The sequence below is a fragment of the Durotheca rogersii genome, assembly GCF_024521655.1.
Source record: "Durotheca rogersii strain YMJ 92031201 chromosome Unknown GGS23scaffold_5, whole genome shotgun sequence".
In the NCBI taxonomy this organism is placed as follows: domain Eukaryota; kingdom Fungi; phylum Ascomycota; class Sordariomycetes; order Xylariales; family Xylariaceae; genus Durotheca; species Durotheca rogersii.
In genome coordinates, this window is record NW_026251236.1 from 821,310 (window position 1) to 844,539 (window position 23,230).

A 23,230-nucleotide genomic window follows, 5' to 3' on the forward strand; every position below is an offset into this window, starting at 1 on the left:
TCTGCGGACAGACAGACAGATGAAGAGAGCGTCGGCCAGGAGCAAAAGACGAAGCGGCGAAGAAGATATGAGAAGAGAAGGAAAAGACAGCAATCTGAGAATTCAACGAGGCTCGAGAATGTGATAGTAGTGAGAAAGGTGTGTGTGCGTGGGTTCGGGCGCCTGTGTACGTGCGGGTGTCGAGATGCGTAAATGTGTATGCAATTTAGAAATGGAGAGGTGCAGAGACGTGTAGAGTGCAGAGAAGGGATGGGACGGATGTAGCCGGGTTTGGGTACTTAGGTAATGGATGCAATTAAGAGAGGTACCTCTTACGTACCTCTACCTAGGTAGGTACCTATGCATTACCTTCAGAGTGCTTGAGTTGCGTTGAATAGGTGTAGGTACTTACCAGGTACCTAGGTAAGTGGTAGTGCAGCCTGCAGGTAACGCGGCAACTTCCAATCATCTTCACATATTTACGTGCTTACTGCCTGTGGGTAAGTATCTGGTAGGTACCTACAATCACATATACAGGTATTAAGGTGTAATACTTTTACACCTGGTACAATAAATACGTGACCTCAGTAAGCCGTAGACCCGTTCGTGCTCAGGCGCATTAGGCATACCTATATACATAACTATGCATAGGTATGCCAGCGAATATCAGAAACGCGGTCCAATTGTTAGAGCGTTAGGAGGCGGCTAAGGGGGTACCTAATCCCCCAGTTTACTTGCATTAGGTACCGGACAAGTCACAGGTGCATTTACAGAGTAAATCTGCCACCCCTAAAGTGGAGGTAAGTCGTGCTGAGGGCCCCATATAAAGTCGGCCAGAAGACCACGCCCACGCCGGGCCGGCCCAGCTGCGACGGAGCTGGCAACAGAAAGAGAGAGAGAAAAAAAAAGGATAGGAATATTCTTGTCGCATGCGCAAACCGTAGCTCGCCCCGATCTGTCCACCTCCCCCTGCCTTACCCATTGTCGTCTCCTATGCGCGCAATCCAACAGGGCGGGTGGCCGTGGCGATCCGTCTTGCGCCACACACCATCGCCATCACCACCACGGCGACCGCCCGCCGTTAAGGGGCGCGGGCTAACCACCCGCGTCAACCCCGGGGCTGGCCTCGCGCCGGCACCGGTCCCGTCCTCGCACCCTCCGCTTACCCCGGGATGGCACGCCTCGGGTCAGACTCGCCCCCGAACAGTGCCGGCCTCGCCTCCGTCGTCGCGCCACCGCTGGATCAGCACCAGCGCGAGCCGCCCGGCATCCCTCATCACTAAGAACCCCTTCGGCGAGCGGCGGGTGGGACAGGTGAAACCGCGCGCGCGCAAGGGCATGATGACTCCGTCTCCCTTCCGCCTCACCACGGTGGCGGCCCTCCCGAACAACACCAACGTCGAAACCGTGTCCGTCCGCGACGTCCTCGGCGACCCGCTCATCTCCGAGTGCTGGAGCATCAACGACACCCACGACATCCCCTGGTTCATGAGCCAGTTCCACAAGGGCCCGGGTTTCCCCACTACGGTTCACATCATCCAAGGCCTCAGTACTAACCTCCCCGAAAAACACGCCCTACTGGTAATGCACCCCGTGCCCTCGCCTAAACTGTTGTTCTCCTTCCCGTGGGGGGGGGGGTATTCACTACGTCTCCGCTCGGCTATACGCATTTTGTAGTCACACACACACATACACACAAATATGTTCTAATACGACCTCTCCCGACACACCCCCGCCGGGATCGCCGCGTCATGTCCTCAACACTAACACTTGACGCAGGAGCAAAAAGAGAGCTACAGCAACGTCGTGATCCACGACGTGTACTCGAAAGCCATGACGGGCACGCACCACACCAAGATGCTGGTGCTCTTCCGGCGCGACCTCACGGCCCAGGTCGTCGTCCACACGGCCCAGATGACGCGGCACGACTGGGACCGCCACACGAACGGGGTCTGGCTGTCGCCGCCGCTGCCCCTGCTCCCGCACAACGCGCCCGCGCCCACCGCCGAGGACCTGCAGATCGGCCGCGGCGCCAGGTTCAAGCACGACCTGCTGAACTACCTCCGCTCGTACGACGACAACCGGGGCGATTGTAGACACATCATTCACCGGCTAGCACAGCACGACTTCTCCGCCGTGCGCGGCGCCTTCATCGGCAGCGTGCCCGGCCGCCACGTCCCCCGCGACGTCCCCCGCGACCCAAGTCAGACCCAGTGGGGGTGGCCCGGCCTGCGCCAGGCTCTCGAGGCGGTCCCGGGCCCGGAGGGCGGCCAGGTCGTGATGCAGACCTCGTCGGTGGGCAGCCTGGGCGACGCGGAGGAGTGGCTGGGCTGCGCGCTGGGCCCGGCGCTGACGGCGTCGGGGCGCGGGCCGTCCGAAAAGCCCAACCCCAACCCGCCCAAGTTGCAGGTCGTCTTCCCCACCCCCGACGAGATCCGGCGCTCCGTCGACGGCTACGCCTCCGGCAAGGACCTCCGCATCAAGATCAAGCCCAAGGCCCACGCCGGCCGGTTCAAGCTCCTGCGGCCCATGCTCCACCGCTGGTCCGGCAGACGCTGGAACATCACCGGCGAGGACCCCATGAAATGTCAGCATCTACCCCTCCCCCTCCCCCTCCCCCTCCCTCTCTCTCTCTCTCTCTCTCTCTCTCTCTCTCTCTCCCTCTCCCTCCCTCCTTCGCTAACTTGCGCCGACGACCAGTCGAGGGCCAGGAAGACATGGGCCTCGCGGGCCGCAGCGGCGCCACGCCGCACATCAACATGTACGTGCGGTACCAGGCGGGCGGGGGCGCGGCGGACTGGGCGCTGCTCACGTCGGCGTCGGTGTCGGCCAAGTCGTGGGGCGAGGCGCCGCGGGCGGGCGACGGGACCGTGGCCATCGGCTCGTGGGAGGCGGGCGTGCTGGTGTGGCCGGCCCTGTACGCGGCCGGCGCCCGGATGGTGCCGGTGTACCGGACCGACACGCCCGTCCCCGCGGTCCGCGGCCAGGGCCCGCCCCTCGTCGGCCTCCGCATCCCCTACGGCCTGCCCCTCATGCCCTACGACGCCGACGACACGCCCTGGGTCGCGTCGACGAAGCACGACCAGCTGGACTGGCTCGGGAATAAGTGGGTTCCCCCGCCCAAAGGCGACGGGGCTGAGAAACCCAAAGAGAAGAAACCGCCTAATCTCAAGCGTATCCTGGACAGTAGAGGGTATGACGTTACAAGAAGGGATGGGTCGAGGATAAGGTTTATAGCTGATATAGAACGGCGCTAAAGAAGGCCCTGGTCACGACCGCATTGGAAACCGGGCGCCGAAAGCGGCTCGGGTTCTGCGAGACAGATTTATGTCAATCACTCTCCCCCCATGTATTCCTACTTTACTACCCGCGTCCTATGCGAGGCATAATCCATCCCATTCTCGTGCTGTATTTAGTTAGGTACCCGTCTGCGTCGGTCTACGAACAGATCGCAGAAGAGGGAAAGTATTTCGTGGCATGGGGCGGCACGTGTGTCTACGACGGATTGCTTGTAAAAAAAGGGGTTTGCGCCTCTAGCTAGGTAGCGTAGCTATAGCATCGCCGCGGTAATTGCGCCGTCTTTCGTCTGTCGCTGTCCCGCCGCCTCACAGCAATCACACAGCTACCCTCTGCTCCCCACCACAAACCCGGCGCCTCTCAAGGCGCGAGGTGCGCCGTACGGGACCGTGCCGCACGATCGCGTGGCGAGCATTTCCCCGCCTCCCGTACTGTCCCCCCCGATCGTCCCAGTAGACATCCACCTCCTCTTTCTTCTCCTTCTCCTCCTTCTCCCTCTGCCGCGCCAGGCCAACCTACGAGGAGCCGCCGACGGCCTCGGGCTGCTTGTTGGCGTCGAAGCCGTACTTTTCCTTGAGCTCCTCCACCTTCTTGACGTAGCGCTCCTGTGCGGCCTCGGCGCTCAAGCCTTCGTCGACGAGCTTCTGCCACGCCTGGTACTTGTATTTGCCCTGCCCGTGCGCCCAGGTTAGCGAGTGAGGGGGTGGGGAGAAGGAGAGGGGGAAGCGAGAGCGGAAAGGATACTCATATATGTCTATATATGTGTGTGTATGTGTGTGTGTGGAATGTGTGCATGCCTATCGTGTAGGTAGACGTACCTTGAGGTCGAACAAGCCCGGCTTCTCGGCCTTGCTGAAGTCCTCGCCGTTGCCGACCTTGAAGAGAGCTGCAGCCGAGCCAGTTAGCGTCTCAGAGCCCGGCGGTATGCATAGGTAGGTGGGTAGCCGGGCAGGTGTAATAATGTCTGTCGGCGACTCTATCTACTCGAGACCCATTTGCGCAACCGGCAGAAGAAAGAGGAGGAGGGAGAGGGGTAGCGACGCACCGTATAGATCGAGAAGCTCGTCGTTGGTCGGCTTGGAGGTGAGCTTCTTAGAGTCCTCCTGGGCCTTGACGAATGCGGGGCTGAGATCGACCATGGTGGCTGGAGTGGCTGGTTGGTGCTTTGGTTTGAAACCGGGAAAGAAAAAAAGGGGGCAGTGCTGCTCTTTTCGCTCTCGTTCCTTTCGCGCGTCGGTCGTAGTCGTCGTCGTTCTAGTAAGGGCAGGATAGCTACTGTCTAGGTAGACTCGGTGGAGAGGGAGAGGGGTCTATATATGAATGTGTGTGAGGGAGGGAGGGAGAGTGAGGGGAGAGAGAAAGTAGGTGGGTAGGCAGATTAGATAGTAGAGCTCGACTTACTACAGTATCCGACCTCGCCCACTAGAGGTAGTGAGTAGGTGTATGCACTTAATAAGTCGTGTTCCAGTGGATACAACGTGTGCTTACTACGGAGTTAGTGTGCTTAAGTACCTGCCTACGTCGGGAAAAGGACGCGAGTGCGTATATCCGTGCGCAGGTATGTCTATAGAGGGGTGTGTGTTAGTGCGGTGGGTGCGCAAGAAGGTGTTATTGTTGTTGAGAATACAGGTATGGATTTTGGCGGGGTTTCTCTACGACATGGCCCCCGCCTCCTTTCCCCTCCCTCTTCTCCCTTCTCCCTCGATCCCAACCCGGGCAGGATGTTCTCGGTTTCGTCCATGTGAGCGTTTATTGTCATCCACGACGTCCGATGTGTCTCGGTCAGTTATGCTGTGTGAGTGTACGAGTGATTGTGAACGTGTGAGTGTTGTTGTCCCCTGTGCTGGCGAGGCACCGCGCTATAGCAGATTGATTGGTTAGAGAGATCCGACGGGGACCACACACCAAGCCAGTAACCCCGAGTACTACATACGTGCGTACATGCGTACAAACCCCTACTCAGCACGTTGCATTGGAGGTAGGTACCTAGGTGCCTACGTGGAGTGGCACGGGCACCTCTACCTACATCATGGTCTCACCCAGGCTCCCCATCCGTCATAGGTAGAGAGGTAGCTGGCCGGATCGAGGTGGCGGTGAGCGTCTCCAGGTTGGAAACAGGAAACCCGTCGAAACCACACCCATCGAAACGGTAGATAGGCGCACCCTTACCTAATGTACCAGAGGACGGAGGCCGCGCCCAGAACCAGGTACGTAAGGAGCCGGTAGGAATCGATCCGAGTTCCGGCGTCGGCGTCGGCTCTTCCACCGGTGCTGCTGCTGGGCACATACCTCTTCACGAGATTTGGCCACATCTGGATCGAGCGAGCGGGAGCTAGCGGCAGCAGCGCTTCATCTTATGTAGGTATATTTACTCTACCTCGCTATTTGCGAGAAGTCTGCGTAGCCAGCATGGCGCATCATGCGTGTGCCCTTAGCCGCGTGTCTACCTCGTGCTGACGGGGGGGGGGGGGGGGCTGCCGTGAAGGTTAATGAGCAGTGATTCAGCTTCTTATTCTCCCCTCTCTAAGGACCACCTGCCTCCTGTGAGGTAGTTATACCGCGATACCACGTACCAGATAGGTAGGTAGGTACCTAAGTATGTTGGCATCTCCACGGTGCAAGCCTCGTGCACGAAGACAAAAAGACCCTGTAAGCGCGAGAGGAAGGGTACACGCTTCTCCTATCTTAGGATGGACCTTGGCGACGACCTTATAAGGCTGTCCAATGGTATCGTCGAAAAGGGGCAGACTGACCCAATCAATACTTGCCTTGCCCTCGTCTTCTTGTCTTATCCGGGTCTCGGTCTCGATGCCAACAGAGAAACAAAACGATCTATCAGGTTTTTGTTGTGATGGGGAAAAAAAAAACCTCAAATCAAATAAAAAGGCGCCTCGTCTTCGGGACCGAGCGGTGTCTAGGGACACTCGACCTCTTCCTCGTTCCCTCGAGATCTCTACTGACGCCCTCGATCTCTGTCTCTGCGCTGGCTAGCCATCACCCCTCTCGCACCGCCGGCTCTAACTTCTTGCCCACAGATGGCCAGCGAGGCCGCTACGGGTTCCGATGTGACGGGTTCAGCTGCATCCGAACGAGGCGCGGGAATGTGAAGGGCAGGGATTACGTATGCGTCGATACCACGGAGGTTAGGATTCTGGTAGGTATGTACCTACCTGCATACTGCGAAACAGGTACCACCTAGGAGGTCTGTCCTCGTTGCTCGGTTTACCACAAGGTATGAAGGTCTGTCTGGGGGCAAGTGTAATAATATAAGCGGAATTCGGTAGTAGGAGGCAGATATTACTTGTCAGAACTCGCTGGCTCGCTCGTGGTCTTTTGTCACCTGTCACGGACAATTAGTCATCTCGGCTCTCAGATTATTCATCTGACTAACGCCGACACTAGATGCATACCGGTGTCACAGGCGGTAGACCCGGAAGCTGTTTAAAGATGATCTCCCTTAGACAGGATACGCGGAGCAGGGATGCGCGGCCTCAGTGGTGATAAGGGTCAACGTGGACGCAGGTTACTAGATGGAACCTGGCCATCCGCTCGGACGGCGGCCGGACGGCGGACTGAGACGCATAGCTCGCGGAGACCAAAGACAACGATTGAGCCGACCCTTACGACAACTAAACTTCTCCGGTAGCAGCCAAGCCCACAACCCACCCACAGCCCCGGCAACGCGCTATGCTCTACCCCGGTAGCGATTGTAGTACCTGGTAGCACTTGTTCCCCGTGCCTGGCGGACGTGCCATGCATCGTGAGCTTGGCCATGGGGTTGGTCCACACTCCATCCGCTGGCCATGGGTAGAGATCGTAGGTACCTACTAGTAGGTTAGGTATGCCTTTGTGCTGTGTAAGCGTGCGAGCCGGCTCTCATAATCATCCCGCCGGGAATTGCTAAGCCTCGCGAGAGAAGAAGAAGAAGAAGATGATGAACGAAGACTCTAGGTGATAAGTGCATACGTGACCTCTTCACTCACCCCTCCCCTGCTTTCTCACGTGAGGTATCTCCAAAGTAGGTATTTCCGTTATTTCTTCTCAAGCCACCTGTGCTACACACCTCTCGCAACCTGAGATAGCTAACCTATTCCCGGCGCTGAACAAGGGAGGGAGGGGAGGGGGAAGGGTATAATACGGCATGCGGACTCGAAGTAGGAGGCACGTATGTAGGTAGGTAGGTATCACACCTCTAGGAGGAGGTGGTGATGATGGTGGTGATGGTGGTGATAGATGTAGGTATGTTGAAATTAGGTACGTCCCAGAAGTGGGTACCTGAATTATGTTATGCCAATGCACACACCAGCCATTATGGAGTACCTACCTGCAGGTAGATTAGGTAGCTAAGATGCCCACTACGAGGTACCGCCCCTTCGCAGGGACGACAGGCCAAGGCACATACCTGTAGGCTCTAGGTAGGTACCTAAGGTGTGCCTCATAGTGGGATAAAGGAGGGCAAACGACGGACACCCCTGCTATCTGCACACCTCCTGGCTGCTAATAACCTGCTACCTGATCGGCGGGGTGGAGGTTGGGTCGGGTACACACCTCTATCAAGCTCGGAGGTACTGGATCTGCTGCCATCGCCTGCGGTAGGTACCCTCTGCCTCAGGTGGCATCGGGTACCTCGCAAAGTCCGGCGCCAGGTGCTGAGACCAGGCCCCCCTTCTTCCACCACCGGCCCCAGTGGGGTCTCCGTAGGAGGCGCAAGGGGAGGAGGAGAACAGAAACGAAGAGAAAGGGAAAAAACGAAGGGAACCTTTAACTAGGTACCTAAGGTACCTACCTACCTACGTACCTAATACTGGAGGTGTGTTTTTTTAAGGGGGTGGGGCGTTTTGTTATATGGACGGTGATGAAGTTTTATTCTAGTATCGAATACCCGCTTTGGGTGTTTTTTTTTTTATTAAAAAAAAGGGTCCGCACGTTCCTGTCGTAGTACCGGACGACCTTTGCTCTCGCACCTATATAAGTCCTCACCCGCCTGCAAAACAGCCGTCCGGACTTCCTGACGCACTCTGACCGAGAAAATTAAAAAGCCAGAAAATAAAAGGCCACGACACCCTCGTCTCGACCGCTGCAGCCGCAGTTCCAGGATAAAAAAAGGCGAAGGGGAAAAAAGAAGAAGCTGGCGCGCTCCCATCATCTACCTCCCTCCCTGTGCCGCCCCCAGTAGCAAGAGCTCCTCCTGCTACCTGTCCCGAACCGCCTGGTTGTCGAAGCGTAGCGCTTCCCTTTGTCGCTCGATCGCCTGAATAGCCCCGACGACCTCGTCCCAGATCCCGCCAGCTGCCATGGCAAAGACCGTCGTCATCCTGGGCGGCGCCTACGCCGGCGTTTCGCTCGCCCACCGGCTCCTCAAGCAGACGAAGCCCCACGTCAAGGACCTCAAGGTCATCCTTGTCTCTAAGGTATGTTTTTTTTCTGTCATTTCTTCCCCCCCCCCCCCCCCCCCCCCTCAAAAAACAAAACAAAAAAAAAACATCGCCTATTATTACCCAGGAGGACTGCAGGCGAGGTGAGGGTGGGCAAAGGGTGAGGTTGTGTGGCTCGGGGGTGCTCGCGAAAGACGAAGCCGAGCGGGTGCGTGTAAGACACGGGTTGCGTGTGGGTGGGTAAAGGGGCGGCAGGCCACCACCACATTCCCAACCCCGACAGACAACCACCCCGACAGACAAACCCAAAAAAAAACACATGATGCTGACCCCCTCGCCGCAGAACAGCCACTTCTACTGGAACATGGCCTCGGTGCGCGCCATCGTGCCCGGCGCCCTCAAAGAGGAGCAGTACTCGATCCCCATCGAGCCGGGCTTCGCCAAGTACGGGCCGGACTCCTTCGAGTTCGTCGTCGGCACCGCCGAGGGCATCGACCTCGAGGGCAAGACGGTGCGCGTCTCCGTCGCGGCCGCCGAGGGCAAGGCGGCGGCGGGCGAGCGCGCCATCGCCTACGACCACCTCGTCCTCGCCACCGGCACCCGCAGCGTCGACGCCGCGATGCCGTGGAAGGCGGCCGGGTCCGGCGCCGAGGTCCTCGCCGTCGTCGCCGGCCTCCAGGAGCGCGTCCGCGCCGCCAAGCACATCGTCGTCGCCGGCGCCGGCACCACCGGCTGCGAGGTCGCCGCCGAGCTCGCCTACGCCTACGGCAAGGCCAGCAAGGCCAAGCCCGAGGACCGCAAGGAGATCGTCCTGCTCTCGGGCGACCCCGGCGTCCTCGGCGGCGACTCGCTCGCGTCCAGCGTCGCCGCTGAGCTCGCCAAGCTCGGCGTCGAGACGCGGCCCTCCTCGCGCGTCACCGGGTCGCGCGCGCTCGAGGACGGCCGCACCGAGGTGTCGCTGGCCGGCGGCGACGCCCTCGCCACGGACCTGTACCTGCCGACGATGGGCATGGCGCCGAACACAGAGTACGTGCCGCCGGCGCTGCTGACGGAGCGCGGGTTCGTCGACGTGGACGAGGCGTTCCGGGCCAAGGCGGCGGGCGCCGGCGACGTGTGGGCGGCCGGCGACGTCGTGTGGAAGCCGCGCGGCAGCTTCGTGCTCACGGACAAGCAGGCGGCCGGCGTGGCCAAGAACATCGACCTGGCGCTGCGCGGCAAGCCGCCGGTGCCCGTCAAGACCCTGCCCATAGACGTGATGATGGTGGCGACGGGCCCGGAGCGCGGCGCCGGCCGCCTCGGCTCCGTCAAGGTCTTCTCCGTCTTTGTCTACCTGATCAAGGGCAAGACCCTCGGCACCCAGCGCCTGGCCGGCTTCGTCGACGGGAGCGCCTTCTAGAGAGATCTCAGCCGGGGGTACGTCGAATATGCGTCGAGACTAGAGTGGGGGGAGGAGGAGGAGTAGTAATATACCGACTAGATTCGGCGGCTCAAAAGACGCAAGACGAGCGACGACGGTGATGAAGACGAGCGCAGCCGCGGCGGCGCGCGTGGGGGGGGACGAAGGAGGGTTAAGCCGAGCCGGACGTAATGGAGGAGGAAAACGGGGCGGGGAGCGAGAAGGAGAAGAGGACCCCTAGATACCCACCTCTCTCTACCTCGACCTCTTTTTTTATATTTTTATATTTTCTTGATTAGTGTCTCTTCCTCTTCTTCCGTTTCTCTACTTCCGACAAGTTGACGAAGCACGTTGTATGACAATGTATCGTACGCACGCGTGTATGTATGTATGATACGGTATGGTATGGGACGACGGATAAGAAGAAGAAAAGCGGCAATAGACCTAGTCAGACGGGGAGGAGCCGGAAGACACAATACTCCCACGGTGCTGCTGCCCGCTGCGCGAGGAGGAGGATGGATTAATACTAGGTAGCACTGCGATCGAGTACACCAGAGCCATGCGAACAGCCACGATGTTTTGCGTCCCTGGCGTGCGCTTCCGAGTCGTCGTCTACCATGCGTAAGAATCACGGCCCTGAATCTCCTCCCTGTCCGCTTTCGCCCCGCTGCTGCTGCTGCTGCTGCGCAGGTATCCAAGATCAACCAATTTATTACTACTCCGTCCCGTCTGCGCCTTAGATTCTCTCTGAGCAGCACCGTCTCGGCGAACCTGCCCTACGCGTATCCCGCTTCTCGGCTTCGACCGTGTGCGGCGTCGCCTGGTTAAGTAAGGGGAAGACGCGTCTCTCGCCGTCGGCGCACCCGGTACAAATCCGACGGGCACGTAGACCAGCCGGACAAACAGGCCATGCCTTCGAACTGGTGGTGCTCGTCCCTCCCTTCCCCTCCCCTTTGCCATCTTATCTACCTATCGGACAGATCTCGGGTCTCCCCCCCGCTCCTCCGGACGGACCTGTCCTCTCCCAGTTCTTCCTTGCTATTCACGCATCTCCTGTTCCATCTCACCTTTCTCTCTCCCTTTCTCTCTTTCTTTCTTTCTCCCCCCCACCACCTAGCTACCGATTCTACCTCCCCGCCTTCTCGTCCTCGATCTCCCGCCGCAGCTGCTCTAGGACCTGCGTCCGCGCCGCGAGGTGCGTCGCGAGGCCGTCCACCTGCTCCCGCACCGTCTGCAGGTCGTCCGCCACGCCGCGCAGGCCGCCGCCCGCCTTGGACCGTCCCGTGCCCTCCTCGAGCTCCCGCTGCTCCCGCCGCTTGTAGTCGAGGAGCTGCTCGAGCTCGCGCTTGACCAGCGCCGGCTTCGTGTCGCGCTTGCCGCCACCGCCACCGCCGCTGCGGGCCGCCGCCGCCGACTCCACTTTGGCTATCTTGTCCTCGAGCTCCTGCAGCTGCTTCTTGAGCCGCACCTCCTCCCACTGCTCGTCCGACTGGGCGCTGCTGAAGTCCGTCCCCGTCGCCTTGAAGGCGCCGCGGCCGAGGCGCGTCAGGTACTGGTCGCCGAACTTGGCCTTGCGGCCGCTCGCCGTTGAGTCGTCGGCCTTGGCGGCCCAGCGCGACGCGACCGGGGCGTTGCGCGCGCTGTCGACCTGGTAGTCGATCTGGTTCCGCTCGAACGACGAGCGTAGCGAGGCCGGCACTGTCCGCGGGATCCGGTACCCCTCATGTCGGTTGTTCAGGATATGCAGGAACGCGAGGCAGGCGTCCTTGTTGATGGTCGAGGACGCTGACGGGTTGATCAGGTTCCACGCCGACCGCACGTCCGTGTCTGGCACGTCGAGCGAATCGTACAGCTCCTCGAGGGCATTGACTGTTTCCGATTCCCCAGCCCTCAGTTAATACGTATTCGCCATATCCCTTGTCCGCCGTCGGGAAGAAACACAGCAGGGAAATGGGGCTACTAACAGGATATCTCGCCCCGCATGTCTCGGTTCTCTTGGTATATTGATTCATACTTGGTCTTGTCCTGCGGATTCATATACCAGTCGAAGCCATCCTTGAGGCCCGGGGTATCCGAGTCGTCGTCTACTTGCTCGAATTGTACTTGCTTGCCCGTCAGGGCTCGGTTCGCTTGGACGAGATGGGCTTTCGATTCGGGGACGAGCCAGTCGGGTAGCGTCGTAGGTACGTCGGCGTATTCCTATAGAGTTCGCCAGTTGCGTTAGCTCACAACGCCGCATAGGAGGTAAGGAGAAGCTCTACTTGAGAGCGAGGCGAAGCTAGAAGACAGGATAGAATAGAGTGGTTGGTGGCGCACGTACCCCGTTCACCAAGTCGAAGATGATGCGCATGGCGACGCAGAACTCTTCGAAGTCGAGGTTGCCGTCATTGTCGACGTCGGCCACATCCCACACACGCTCGAGCTGGTCGTCGCGCAGACCACTGTTCTTGAGCAGCGGCGCGGCCTGGTCGCCCGTCAGGTACTTGCCGCCATTGGTCCGGGTCGTAAAGATGTTCCAGTACGTGTCTATCTCCTGGGCCTCGATGCGAGGTGCCATGGCGAGGGACCCCTATGCCGGTGAGAGCTGCGAGGTGGTAGGCGGATATTCGGTTGCTCGTGTGGTCGCCGTTCGGTTGCGCGCTAGTCTCGCTCTTCTCCGGATTCAGGGGGCGGCGATCCGGATTTACGAAGGAAGGGGATGAAGTCGGGTAGGGTAGGGTATTCGGGAGGAATCCTTTGTTCGTGAGTCGACGTCGCTCGGCTTGACGTGGTACGTAGGGCCGTATGTGGATTGTGATGTCGTAAGGTCGGCGAGGATGAGACTAAAGCATACCTAGTCGGTAGGGTAGGGGAGAGATAGGTAGATAGGTCATGTTAGGAGGTAGGGTGGGATCAATGGATGCACATATAGGGATATGTGGGTAAGTGGGTAAGTGGGTTTAATGAATTGCACAACTTAGGTACCTACTTGAGATGCCTACATCCACATCTCCCAACGTACCGGCCTGAGATACCCCTGATTACCAGGCACCTAACCTACACGTAAGTACCTCCCGCCTCTGGGTACCTGGTACTGAGGACTGCGCAATACTAACCGCGCTCTGGGCCACGCCCGTTAGGCACAAGACCTTTACAGGCACTCACCTAACCGACATATTATATACGTAGAGGCATGCGCGTAAGAGAGGAGGGGGGAGGGGGGAGTTCGAACTTATCATCCCTACTAACCTCTTCACCTTCTAGCACATCACTGTTCCATGTGTACGGAGCGAGGCATCATCATACGCTATCCCAGCTCAACCGGCTAGGTGGCTAGGCGAGGAGAGGGAACGAGAACAAGAAGCAAGCCGAGTTATACGCGCACACATCACACACCGTCCGTTTCGTTAGTTCCAACCACGGCCTTGTCCGTGAAGCCGTGTGTGTTCCCCGGTGAGACTGCATACCTAGATCTGTCCCTTGATCCTCTTACATCCCGAGCATGGCCCGCTTATCCTATCCGCCACCCACCCCGCGCGTATATGTATATAGAAATGCTCGTGTTCTTCGGGCGAGATGTCCGCCAGCAAGTCCCGTCTCCCGGGTGCCAGCCGGGGCCCCGCTGAATCTAAATAAAATTAAAGCAGAAAAAATGACCAACTAACCGACCGACCGACCGACCGACCGACCGACCGACCGACCGGCCCGTGAGGGCAACCCACAAACGCGGCTCGAACAGGGAGGGGGTATCACGTTGTAACCACTGTCACGTTCGCCCCGGACGACGCCTCGCTCCCAACCATCCCTTGCTGAGCAGCTTCCAGAAACCCGGGTCGCCACCGTTGTAGGTACTTAGCAGCCATCGGCCTCGAGTCTTCGTACTCCGCCCACACGTCTTGGACCGTGTCGAGTGCCAATTCTCGCACCGGGGGGCGCATCATTATCAGATAGTAGAGGCTCGTCAACGCCAAGTTCACCAGACTCGGATCCCGGCATAGCGCTCTGACCCGTGAGAGCATGGCCGAGTTCAGTTCGGGCAGCTCGCTCAGGAACCGCGTCAGCACCTTGTCCTGCGCGTGGAGGAACGGGAAAAAACCGTCGAGGAGGCGAAGCGCCCATTTTTCATAGTTCATCGGAGGGTCGCGGGGAACGGGTGAAGACGCCACAGACCGCTTTTGCAATTTGTCGTTGTACCATTCCTCGCTCAGCCACGACACGGCCACCTCGATGCGTTTCCGGAAGTCTTCGAGTACGTAGTTGAAAAGCAGCTCGCGGGTAGAGTCGCTGAGGCGGACAGTTGGCAGCGCTACTTTTGCGTCCTCACCATTCGCCGAGATATCATCCAGCCCGCTGGTCGTGCGACTTCCGAGGCGAGTTATCAATGTGATCCACGAGTCTCGGTCGTACGAGCTGGCCGCGAGCCTATTGATGCCGGCCTTCGGTTTCTTGACGACGGGATCCTCGAGCGTCCTCATCGTGTCGAAGACGCGGGCGATAGATCCCTGCCCCACCCTCGAGGCTTGCTCTGCGGTCAGGGTGGGAGGGGAGGAGAGTCGGAACGTAGGTAACGAGAGTCCGCTTAACGTCGGTTTCTCCAGCTCGCGCCGTTCATCGGCGGGCGAAGAGTCAAGCTTGTTCAAAATCTGTTCTGTGTCCTCCGCGGCGTAGTAATCCGGTTCGTAGTCGTCCTCGTCTTCTTCCACATCGAGAGGCGTCGTCTCGGGGTTGATCTGCTCCTGCGGAGCCTCGAAAAGGGACCTCAAACGGTCCCGAACGCCCTGCGCCCAGGTGAGACGAAGTTTAAAGAAACAGACGGGACGGGACTGACCTGAATGGCTCGCTCTAATAATTGGGGGTTGAGACGGGAAATGGTCAAGACGCTGATCTTGGCGGCGAGGTCAGCCGGTATGTTCTCGCCGACGTTGAAGTGCTTCAGCCCATCGTTATTTGTGAACGTGAAGACTTCGGCGAGGCTGTGAGGGCCGGGCTTAAGAGGAGATATTTCGATCTGCGGGTGGGATACAGTTGCTATTCGTTGGCGTTTGGCATCAAGCCCATCGGCGTGCTCCGCCATGGCTCGCTTCCGACCCCCTTCGTCAAAAATCTCGGCCCGCAAGCGCACCAGCCGTTCAACATACTGTTGCATGCGGCCGACTAGGGGATTGTGTGGATTCCTGCGGCAAAGTTAGCAGCAAGAAGGGGAGGGGCCCATCGCGCTGTAGGGAGTCCCACCTCCGACACAGATGCATCAGCAGCATCCGTGTAGTCTTCTCCATCGACTTGATAAGGACCTTCGTCTTGGGCGTCATTGGTGAGTTCGCAAGCTTGAGCGGGTTAAAGTTTAGAATCGTGTTGAGGATCTTGTTCGAAGTTGCTGGTCTGGCGCGGACGAGAATCGATAACGTGTTCAACGTGGCGTCGACAAGTAGAGCGTCGCTGAGGTGTTTAACGGCGTGTTAGTTACAACAGCTCAACCAGACTGCGTCTACGGCCGCGTACCTGCTATTCTCTTGCAATATGCTAAGCATTCTATCCAGGAGTCCCGAGGCCTCGGCCTCGAGCTTCGAGCCTTCGAGAACGGGGTGCGTTGGAGGGATAATGGCTAATGATATATCGAGGGGGTCGCCACGCTGTAGGCAGAGTTAGCAACGCAACGACGAGGGAGAATACATCGGAATCCAAGGAGCGAGCTTACTCTGGGCTCCGGGTTTATGCTCGGGGTCTGGGCAAGGACTACCCGCTGGGCAAATTTAATACAGCAGATTCGAATCGAAATCGGAGCGGTATCCCATATTCGCAGTATCCTCGCCTTGATAGCCATCATCCTCTCCCACGTGGACGTGTCGTAAGAGTTGTGGGTGCTAAGCGTGAGTTCATGTCAGCGGCGTGGCCTTCAGATCACGGCTGAGGGGGGTAATATGAGCGGTCTAAACGGGAGAGCGCCGTAGAGGTGCATCGGTCGTGGGTGTGGGACAGCGCACAGCGAAGCCTACGGGTAGTCTACGGTGCCGAGCAGGGCAGAACCTACATCCATCTTACAGCTAGCGGGTATATACTAGCGGCAGCCTGAATAACGCTCCGCAAGACGATGGCGTCCTGGTTCACGTCCTCTACCAGTAGCTTAAGAGTCTCCAAAACTATTAGAGACAGCGTCTCCTTCTGGCTGAGCGGAATGGCTGGCGTCGCAAAGGCTTCGGCGAGGAAATCGGCACCCCATCGTCGGAACTCAACCTGGGCCGACGGTCCTATGATGGGAAGCGTCGCTTGTATCACCTGCGGGTAGTAGCTCACATCGCCCAGAACGAGCTTGCGGGCGCCTTCGAGTTGCCGGATCTGGTCAGGCACGGATAGCTGGGCGGCCGCCATCGCGACTCATCGAAGGAGACCCGGGTTGGAGCTCCTACGTTCTGGCCGGCGCGGGCAGCAGGACCAAGTAGGCGGCGACGCCGCGAGGTAGCATGAATTATGGTGAATGCAATTTCGTGGGCTCGGATGCGAAGCCGGAATGTCCAGATATAGGGCGGGTGAGGGCCAGAGCGGACTAGATAGCGGGCGTGGGGGGGGAGAAGGTGGTTTGCGACTTGTCGCGTTGTGGTTTCGCGTCTGTCGGTGCAGTGATGTCAATGAAGAGATTACTGGGTGGTGTGGAGCGTCTTCTACACCAGGCTAGCATCCGTCCCTGACCTGCCGATCCTTGCAAGCTCTTCCGATCGAAGACGGTATCTCGGCGGCTGCTTGCTGGCCTTGGTTCAATACGCGAGGCGTGCAGAGGCAGAGAAGAACAGTTCAGCAAAGGGGCCGGGGCGAGCAAAAAGAGAACTGGACGCGAGAGAATCGACGGGCTGAATTGAAGATATGAGAGAAGAGGTAGGTAGGAGACAATAGACCGGGTTGGGGCAAAAAAGAGAGGGAAAAAGTGTGGCCAGGCCGGGCCGGGGGTATCGGGGGTATCGTAGGTATCGACAGGTAGCAGGTAAGAAGTGACGAGGGAAAGAAGCTTGCCCCAGAGAGAGCACCTTCCCCAAATCACGCTTCGGATGGGCGCTGGGTGGATGGGATGGACGGGAAGCTGCCTTCTCAATCGTGCTTTCCAACTGGCTCTCAGCCTACAACGGGGCGCTGCCTTGGGGTAGGTACACCTTTAGCCGACGAAGGCCCGTCCGCGAAACGGATAATAAGATAACTATGTATTCGGTACGCTTTAAATGTTAATACGCCTTAATCTAATCCATTATTTATAATTTTTTAATTTATATAGTGAATTATTTAATGTATAAAAGTAGGGTTTTTAAAGCTTATAGTAAACCTAGGGTAACTACACGAAAAGCGGGTCCGCGGTTATATAATATATCTTACCCACAACCTTACTTATCTTTAAATTTGTCGAAGAGCATATCGTACTAGCGACCTCTAATTGAGGATTGCTTTCTTTACATCGATTCTACATCGATTCTACGTCGATAGTGTTACGTAGGCATTCGCCCCTAGTGGCAACCACCCAGCTTACCTAAGCTGGTTGAGCACTTCTATATGTACCCATAGATCGCTCCACACTCTCTATTATATTTCCTTCTCTCTAGTCAGTCAATACACACCTTCTCACCCGCATTCCATTGCTCCTTATGCGCGCAACCTAGTACGCCATACGTTGCTCTCACCAGCTACGTCACAGATAGTCATTTAATCAATCCTATCACGCTTGGCTGCCCTGCCTCATAACCTATCGAACCGACAAACCAGACACCAACGCTTCGAGTCGTAGGGTTTACCACACATCCCAGCTGCTCTGCGCACCTGGATCCACAGCATCGCGTCCACAAATCTCCCGGCAAAACGACACGACACCACTCTGTCACCATTAAAAGTCCGCAGCAAACCGCCAGTATTAGTTGGGCGGTCACAACACGTTCTTGCCAGCCTCCGATCTCGTCTTGCCTGCGATACCGTGAAGTCGACAACACGAAGAGCTCCCCTCGAGCCGTTACGTCTCTCAGGATCGGCGCAAAAAGAAACCGCAATCCCAATCATGGCTTCTGACACATTTCATCCATTCGCGAGATTGCCAAAGGAACTGCAAGACCGGATCTGGGACTTTGCGGCGCTTTCGCTTAACAGCCACCCGGCGGCACATTTCTTCACATTTATCAATACATCCCATGACGCGATGTCAACTTTGGCAAGCAAAACCATTAGGCATATGTATCAAGACAGATACTGTCTGGCGGCACCGCAGTGCAGCGGACGGAGAAAATTGTCATGGACGGAGTCGAATCCGTCAGGATATATGTCTGAGATCGGCCTATGGAATGCTTGCACAGCTTCTCGACAGCGACTGCAGAGATGTCGACGGACTTCAATTACCTGGTCTGATTGGATCAATGCATCCTGTAAAAGCAGATTCTCAGGAGAGTTAGATGAAGCTCCAATTCTTGTCGAGTTCTTACAAGACGGACGAAAACAAAAATTCACCATTAATCCCAAATCGGACCTAGTATGCCTTCAACCGTTCGACTTTGATACCATCAGTTGGAGTACTATCTTCGCTAAGGGGCTTCGTCATCTAGCTTTCGAGTTCGACCCAGCATGGGGTAGCTCCATGAGTGACCCATGGCGATTTCCATGCTACGATGTGACCGGACCGCTTCGATGCATCATCGAAGCCGCCGGTTTTGAGACGGATTGGGTGGATAATATTTGGTTTATCGACTACCGGATCAGTCGGCGGATAGGACCTGCTCCAAACCTAACCCGAGAGGTGTTTAACGGCAACTCTTGTAGATTTGTGGAAGTCAGGTTGGAAGACTCCCTTTGGAAGCGTTCCTCAGGTGAAAGTGTATTCAACTTTGTGGAGAATCTCGAGTGTTCTTTGGATGACTACTTCACTGATCAACAGTACTATGAAAACAGGTCATATTATCCCCAGACCACTCGTTGGGGACCACCAGTTGGGGTGCTGGCATGCGAAAAGATGCTTGAATGACTTTGAAGATCGAGGCATGACATCACTGGTGACTCAACGACCAGGTTCATGCAAAGCTTCTGCAGAGCTCTCACGCTTACCCGTCGGTTGAGGTACGGTGAAGTTTGCGGAGGGCACGGTTGGCTGCGGTTTATTAGAAGATGTTACAAATCAGAGATAGGCTCCTTCTGTCATAAGTGAAGGCCGACAAGGCATAGTTGGGCATGTGCGCTCCCTATCCGGAGGAGACGGCTTCCTGAGCTATGTTAAAATACGTCGAAGCGCTCCGCGCTTCTCCAGGTTTTCGTGCCGAAAACCTAGAACCTCTCCGAAGGCTAGGGAAAAAGGGGTAAGTAGGAATCGACGCTTGATTGAACTGCGAAAAGGGATTGATTAGTAATCGACTCTTGATTGAACGGGGAGAAATTAACTTGGATTGAACGGGGAGAAACTGGCCTGGATTAAACGAGAAACTAACCTGGATTGAACTACGAAAAGGGATTAGCAATCGATTTTTAAACGGGGAGAAACTAACCTCGATTAAATAGGATTGAAATAGGTAGGAAATAGAATTAAACGCGTAGGTAAATAAATGGACGCGTATGCTGCGGTTTTATTAGATGCATCCCTTTTAAATAGGTCATACGAACTTTTAACCAATTAAAACGGCGTATTATAATAGTGCGGTAGATCTAGGCTACGTAGCCTTTTCGATGTATATTTATATAGGTCGCGCACTCATATTTTCATTAGCCAGACTTAGACCTATAGATATCAGGACCTATAGCTATTTATTCGTTTCTTGCCATGCCTTTCTAGCCATCCTCCTCGTCTTTACCTTTTCCAGTCCTCCTTTCCTAGCTGCCGTTTTTAGCTAGCCGATCAACCGATTATAGCTATTTATAGCTATAATCTTAATTAATCGGCACTAGGCTAGTTATTGGCAGTTAGGCAATCCTTGTTTCGTGCCTCCATTACAGCGTGCCTACGCTGCTCCTGTTCAGTAGCGACCACCCAGTAGCCCGAGCCGCAACCTCATCAGTCTTAGGAGCGACCTTTTGCGCCCGTTTTTGCAGTCATCAGGTTCAGGATACGTCGATCAGGAGATCCCCAGAGTTTCGTTTGATCAGGAGCTGTTTTCGTGGCTCCAGAGCCGTTTTCGTGGCTTTTGGCCTTAGCTTTTCAGGTCAGGATCAACGGGAGGGCAGACAACCATGGCGACCATCAACAACCTACGCCCTCCCATCAGCTTTTGATCAGCTTACCTGAAAGCTCGTTCGCCGATCAGTGGATCTATCTTATCCTCGTTTCTCAATTGTCTCTTTTGAAGGAGCTGTGCCCGTTTTTACCTGGTTTTGCCTCCGTCGTTTTTCAAGTGCCTAGATGGCCGTTTTCTCAGTTGATCTAACCAAGTCACCGCCACCACCCCCTTTTTTACAACGCGCGCTTGAAGGCATCCGTTCTTTACCGATCGATCTATTTCAACCGCAAGAGGCTTGCCATCTTGATTGCCCTTGTTTTATCCCTTCCAGCCAGTTACGGCACCTGGGGAGGTTTCTCCTCCCTAACCGATAGGTGCCACGATGCCCACGATTACCACACGAAGATACCGACAGACCTTATACCCACGAACCTGATCGGGGAACCTACCGATTAGCGCGAGAGACCTATAGACGATACCGATACGAACGAATTGAATAGATATTGAACAAGAGAGCCCAGGAAAAACAGTCACCAGTCATAGAATAGTCAGGATTGCCCGGAGACCCCTCTTGTCGCCCTTACCGATATGTGGTTAGTAGGAAGAGCCAGAGCCCCTAGAACCACGTACAGGGGAGGGATCGAGGGTCAAGGGAAGCCCGGTAGATGCTGCCGGACGAATAACAGTCAGAAACGGAAACAGTCGGGCATGAACAGGATATATCAGTCAGTTTATAGGATCAGGATCAGTTGAAAGGATCGGCAAAGCCAGTCATGAACGAGAAGGACGGGATTACGTTGCATCGTATGGGATTGTTTCTTTGTTTCTCACGGGAGCTACGCTTGTTTTACCTGCCCGTTGCAGTTCCTGTTTCCTGACTGTTAATCCCTATTGTTTCTTAGTGGCCTTTGATGGAACTGGCTTACTCCCAGTTAATCAGGGTTAATCAGGAACAGGTTGATCAGGTCAGTTTACAGGTTTACAGCTCCGCCAGCCCAGTTGTTCTTGTTATCAGATCTTTCCTGTTGTTTCCTGTTAATCGTTAATTAAACTGGCTCAGCTCCCAGTTAGCAACGATTGAACAGGTTCGGGATTGATCAGGTTCAGGTTCAGGATCAGGCACGGCTGCAGTCAGTCACCCACCCCACCACCCACTTATTGCTATTACAATCGTTCCCAGTTGTCAGGATTACCCTGTTTCTTCCTGACTTATCCTGTTGGCCTTTGATTAAACTGGCTAGCTTTCAGTTAATCAGGGTTGATCGGGATCAGGTTGATTAGTGGTTGATCAGGTTCAGCAGGAAACGAGGGCCACCGCACCTGTTATTAGGAGTTTAATTGCTCCTTACGGATTAATTAAACTAGGGAGGCTGTAATAGTGCGGTAGATCTAAGCCACGTAGCCTTTTCGATATATATTTATATGGGTCGCGTACTCATATTTTCATTAGCCAGACTTAGACCTATAGATATTAGGACCTATAGCTATTCACTCGTTTCTTGCCATGCCTTTCTAGCCATCCTCCTCGTCTTTACCTTTTCTAGTCCTCCTTTCCCAGCTACCGTTTTTAGCTAGCCGATCAACCGATTATAGCTGTTTACAGCTATAATCTTAGTTAATCGGTACTAGGCTAGTTATTAGTAGTTAGGCAGTCCTTGTTTCGTGCCTCCATCACAGCGTACCTACGCTACTCCTATTCAGTATACGAACTTTCAGCTAATAAAAACAGAGTTTCCCCTAAATGACACCTCTTTACAGGGTTATTTACAGGGTTATTTACAGGGGTATTTAACCCTGTAATTAATCAGCATAATAGGGGGTTATGCGTATTATAACTATCCTCCGGATAGGATAAATGTTGTCCGTCGTAGTGTACTTGTAAAAATAGCCTATTAAGTACCAGTTACCTTATATGGCATTACTAGCTTGTGAGAGGCTAATGATCGTTTTCCTCCTTAACATAGAAATTATATAATATTATAATAATATTATATAAAGAAATAGGTTTAGAGGTTTAATAAACGTTAAACTTATTTTAATAAGAGGAGGTATTTTTAATAACCCCCCCCCCCCCCCCCCCCTCTATAAAAAAACTCTTTCTTTATATCAATTTTTTCTTAGATTTTAGTTTTACGATTTTAAATACTTTTTAAATTTTCCCTCTTAGTAATAAACTCACTTACCCTGGTTGCCGTATTAGTTAGAGAAACCTCTAGCACACTCTCTGCCCTTAGCGAGCTTTAACTTACCTAGACACTCCTAAGAGCAAGCAGCCCGCCGGATCCAGACACCTGGGCGACAGCTGCGAGGCGGCCGAGGTGGCAGCTCGGCATCGTCAGACTATCGTCATGTCGCACCCGTCGGAGCTCTCCCTCTCTCACCACCAAAGAAAGAAGAAGACAAAGCAACCGACTAAGCATCCAACTGCTGCCCACCCATCCCCATCCTCGAGAGTGCCAGCAACCCCGACCTCGCGTCGTCCTCGGAACTCCGCCCCGCTCCCGCGACTGGGCAAATATAAATACTACTATCAGCGACATGGCTGCCGGGTATGCGCGCTGCCCCTCCCACCTCCCATCCACCTCTCCGTCGGCGTCCACAGAAACATCTCTTATCTCCCTGCCGCGCAATGCCGCTGACCGGCCCGCAGATTCGGAAGCTCTTCCTATTACGACAAGGGATACCGGCAATCGCCCGCCCTCATCCGCGCGCGGCGGCCCTACTTCTTCAAGAACGTCGTCGTCGGGACCGCCGTTGCCGCCTTCGCCGTCGGCGTCTGTAAGTGGCCACCCTCCCGCCCAGGTGGCGCGCGCGCGCGCGCGCGCCCTCGGACTGCCCCAGCTAACAGGTTACCTACCAGATATCTACACGATCAACGCCATCGGGCAGGACGAGTTCGAAGATGTCAAGGTCCCCAGCTCGCCGAGCCCGCCTGAGAATAAAACTCGATAAGCGACGATATGTATAAAACACCAACACTCACGGCTCGCGGGGAGGGGAAGCCTACGAGAGCGGCTTAGCCGCCCGAGGTATGAATAAAAGGA

The 23,230-nt window shown here is 55.9% G+C and overlaps 7 protein-coding genes across 7 annotated transcripts; 4 read left to right on the plus strand and 3 right to left on the minus strand.

The window, feature by feature from the left end:
• Nucleotides 1–863: 863 nt before the first annotated feature.
• Nucleotides 864–3,736, plus strand: GGS23DRAFT_411921 (phospholipase D/nuclease). Its single transcript, XM_051513678.1, has 3 exons — nucleotides 864–1,560; nucleotides 1,759–2,566; nucleotides 2,680–3,736. The coding sequence occupies exons 1-3, from the start codon at nucleotides 973–975 to the stop codon at nucleotides 3,234–3,236; spliced, it is 1,953 nt and encodes a 650-aa protein (XP_051373865.1). The 5' UTR covers nucleotides 864–972; the 3' UTR covers nucleotides 3,237–3,736.
• Nucleotides 3,737–3,791: 55 nt separating this feature from the next.
• Nucleotides 3,792–4,415, minus strand: GGS23DRAFT_594704 (acyl-CoA-binding protein; the record flags this gene model as incomplete). The annotated part of the gene is made up of 3 exons (XM_051518205.1): nucleotides 3,792–3,947; nucleotides 4,095–4,162; nucleotides 4,322–4,415. The coding sequence occupies 3 exons, from the start codon at nucleotides 4,413–4,415 to the stop codon at nucleotides 3,792–3,794; spliced, it is 318 nt and encodes a 105-aa protein (XP_051373866.1).
• Nucleotides 4,416–8,393: 3,978 nt separating this feature from the next.
• Nucleotides 8,394–10,502, plus strand: GGS23DRAFT_412029 (FAD/NAD(P)-binding domain-containing protein). The gene is made up of 2 exons (XM_051513679.1): nucleotides 8,394–8,687; nucleotides 8,995–10,502. The coding sequence occupies exons 1-2, from the start codon at nucleotides 8,571–8,573 to the stop codon at nucleotides 10,045–10,047; spliced, it is 1,170 nt and encodes a 389-aa protein (XP_051373867.1). The 5' UTR covers nucleotides 8,394–8,570; the 3' UTR covers nucleotides 10,048–10,502.
• A 588-nt stretch (nucleotides 10,503–11,090) lies between these two features.
• Nucleotides 11,091–13,089, minus strand: GGS23DRAFT_412081 (actin cytoskeleton-regulatory complex protein). Its single transcript, XM_051513681.1, has 3 exons — nucleotides 12,368–13,089; nucleotides 12,012–12,246; nucleotides 11,091–11,916 (listed from the first exon to the last, which is right to left on the minus strand). The coding sequence occupies exons 1-3, from the start codon at nucleotides 12,602–12,604 to the stop codon at nucleotides 11,174–11,176; spliced, it is 1,215 nt and encodes a 404-aa protein (XP_051373868.1). The 5' UTR covers nucleotides 12,605–13,089; the 3' UTR covers nucleotides 11,091–11,173.
• A 643-nt stretch (nucleotides 13,090–13,732) lies between these two features.
• Nucleotides 13,733–16,479, minus strand: GGS23DRAFT_412070 (uncharacterized protein). Its single transcript, XM_051513680.1, has 6 exons — nucleotides 16,055–16,479; nucleotides 15,722–15,887; nucleotides 15,526–15,656; nucleotides 15,259–15,462; nucleotides 14,855–15,200; nucleotides 13,733–14,804 (listed from the first exon to the last, which is right to left on the minus strand). Exons 1-6 carry the CDS (start codon nucleotides 16,390–16,392, stop codon nucleotides 13,776–13,778), a joined length of 2,214 nt encoding a protein of 737 aa, XP_051373869.1. The 5' UTR covers nucleotides 16,393–16,479; the 3' UTR covers nucleotides 13,733–13,775.
• A 941-nt stretch (nucleotides 16,480–17,420) lies between these two features.
• GGS23DRAFT_557968 (uncharacterized protein) lies at nucleotides 17,421–19,427 on the plus strand. The gene has a single exon (XM_051515736.1). The coding sequence runs from the start codon at nucleotides 18,053–18,055 to the stop codon at nucleotides 19,004–19,006; it is 954 nt and encodes a 317-aa protein (XP_051373870.1). The 5' UTR covers nucleotides 17,421–18,052; the 3' UTR covers nucleotides 19,007–19,427.
• A 3,297-nt stretch (nucleotides 19,428–22,724) lies between these two features.
• Nucleotides 22,725–23,138, plus strand: GGS23DRAFT_594708 (uncharacterized protein; the record flags this gene model as incomplete). Its single annotated transcript, XM_051518206.1, has 3 exons — nucleotides 22,725–22,735; nucleotides 22,837–22,964; nucleotides 23,047–23,138. 3 exons carry the CDS (start codon nucleotides 22,725–22,727, stop codon nucleotides 23,136–23,138), a joined length of 231 nt encoding a protein of 76 aa, XP_051373871.1.
• Between the last annotated feature and the right edge of the window lie 92 nt (nucleotides 23,139–23,230).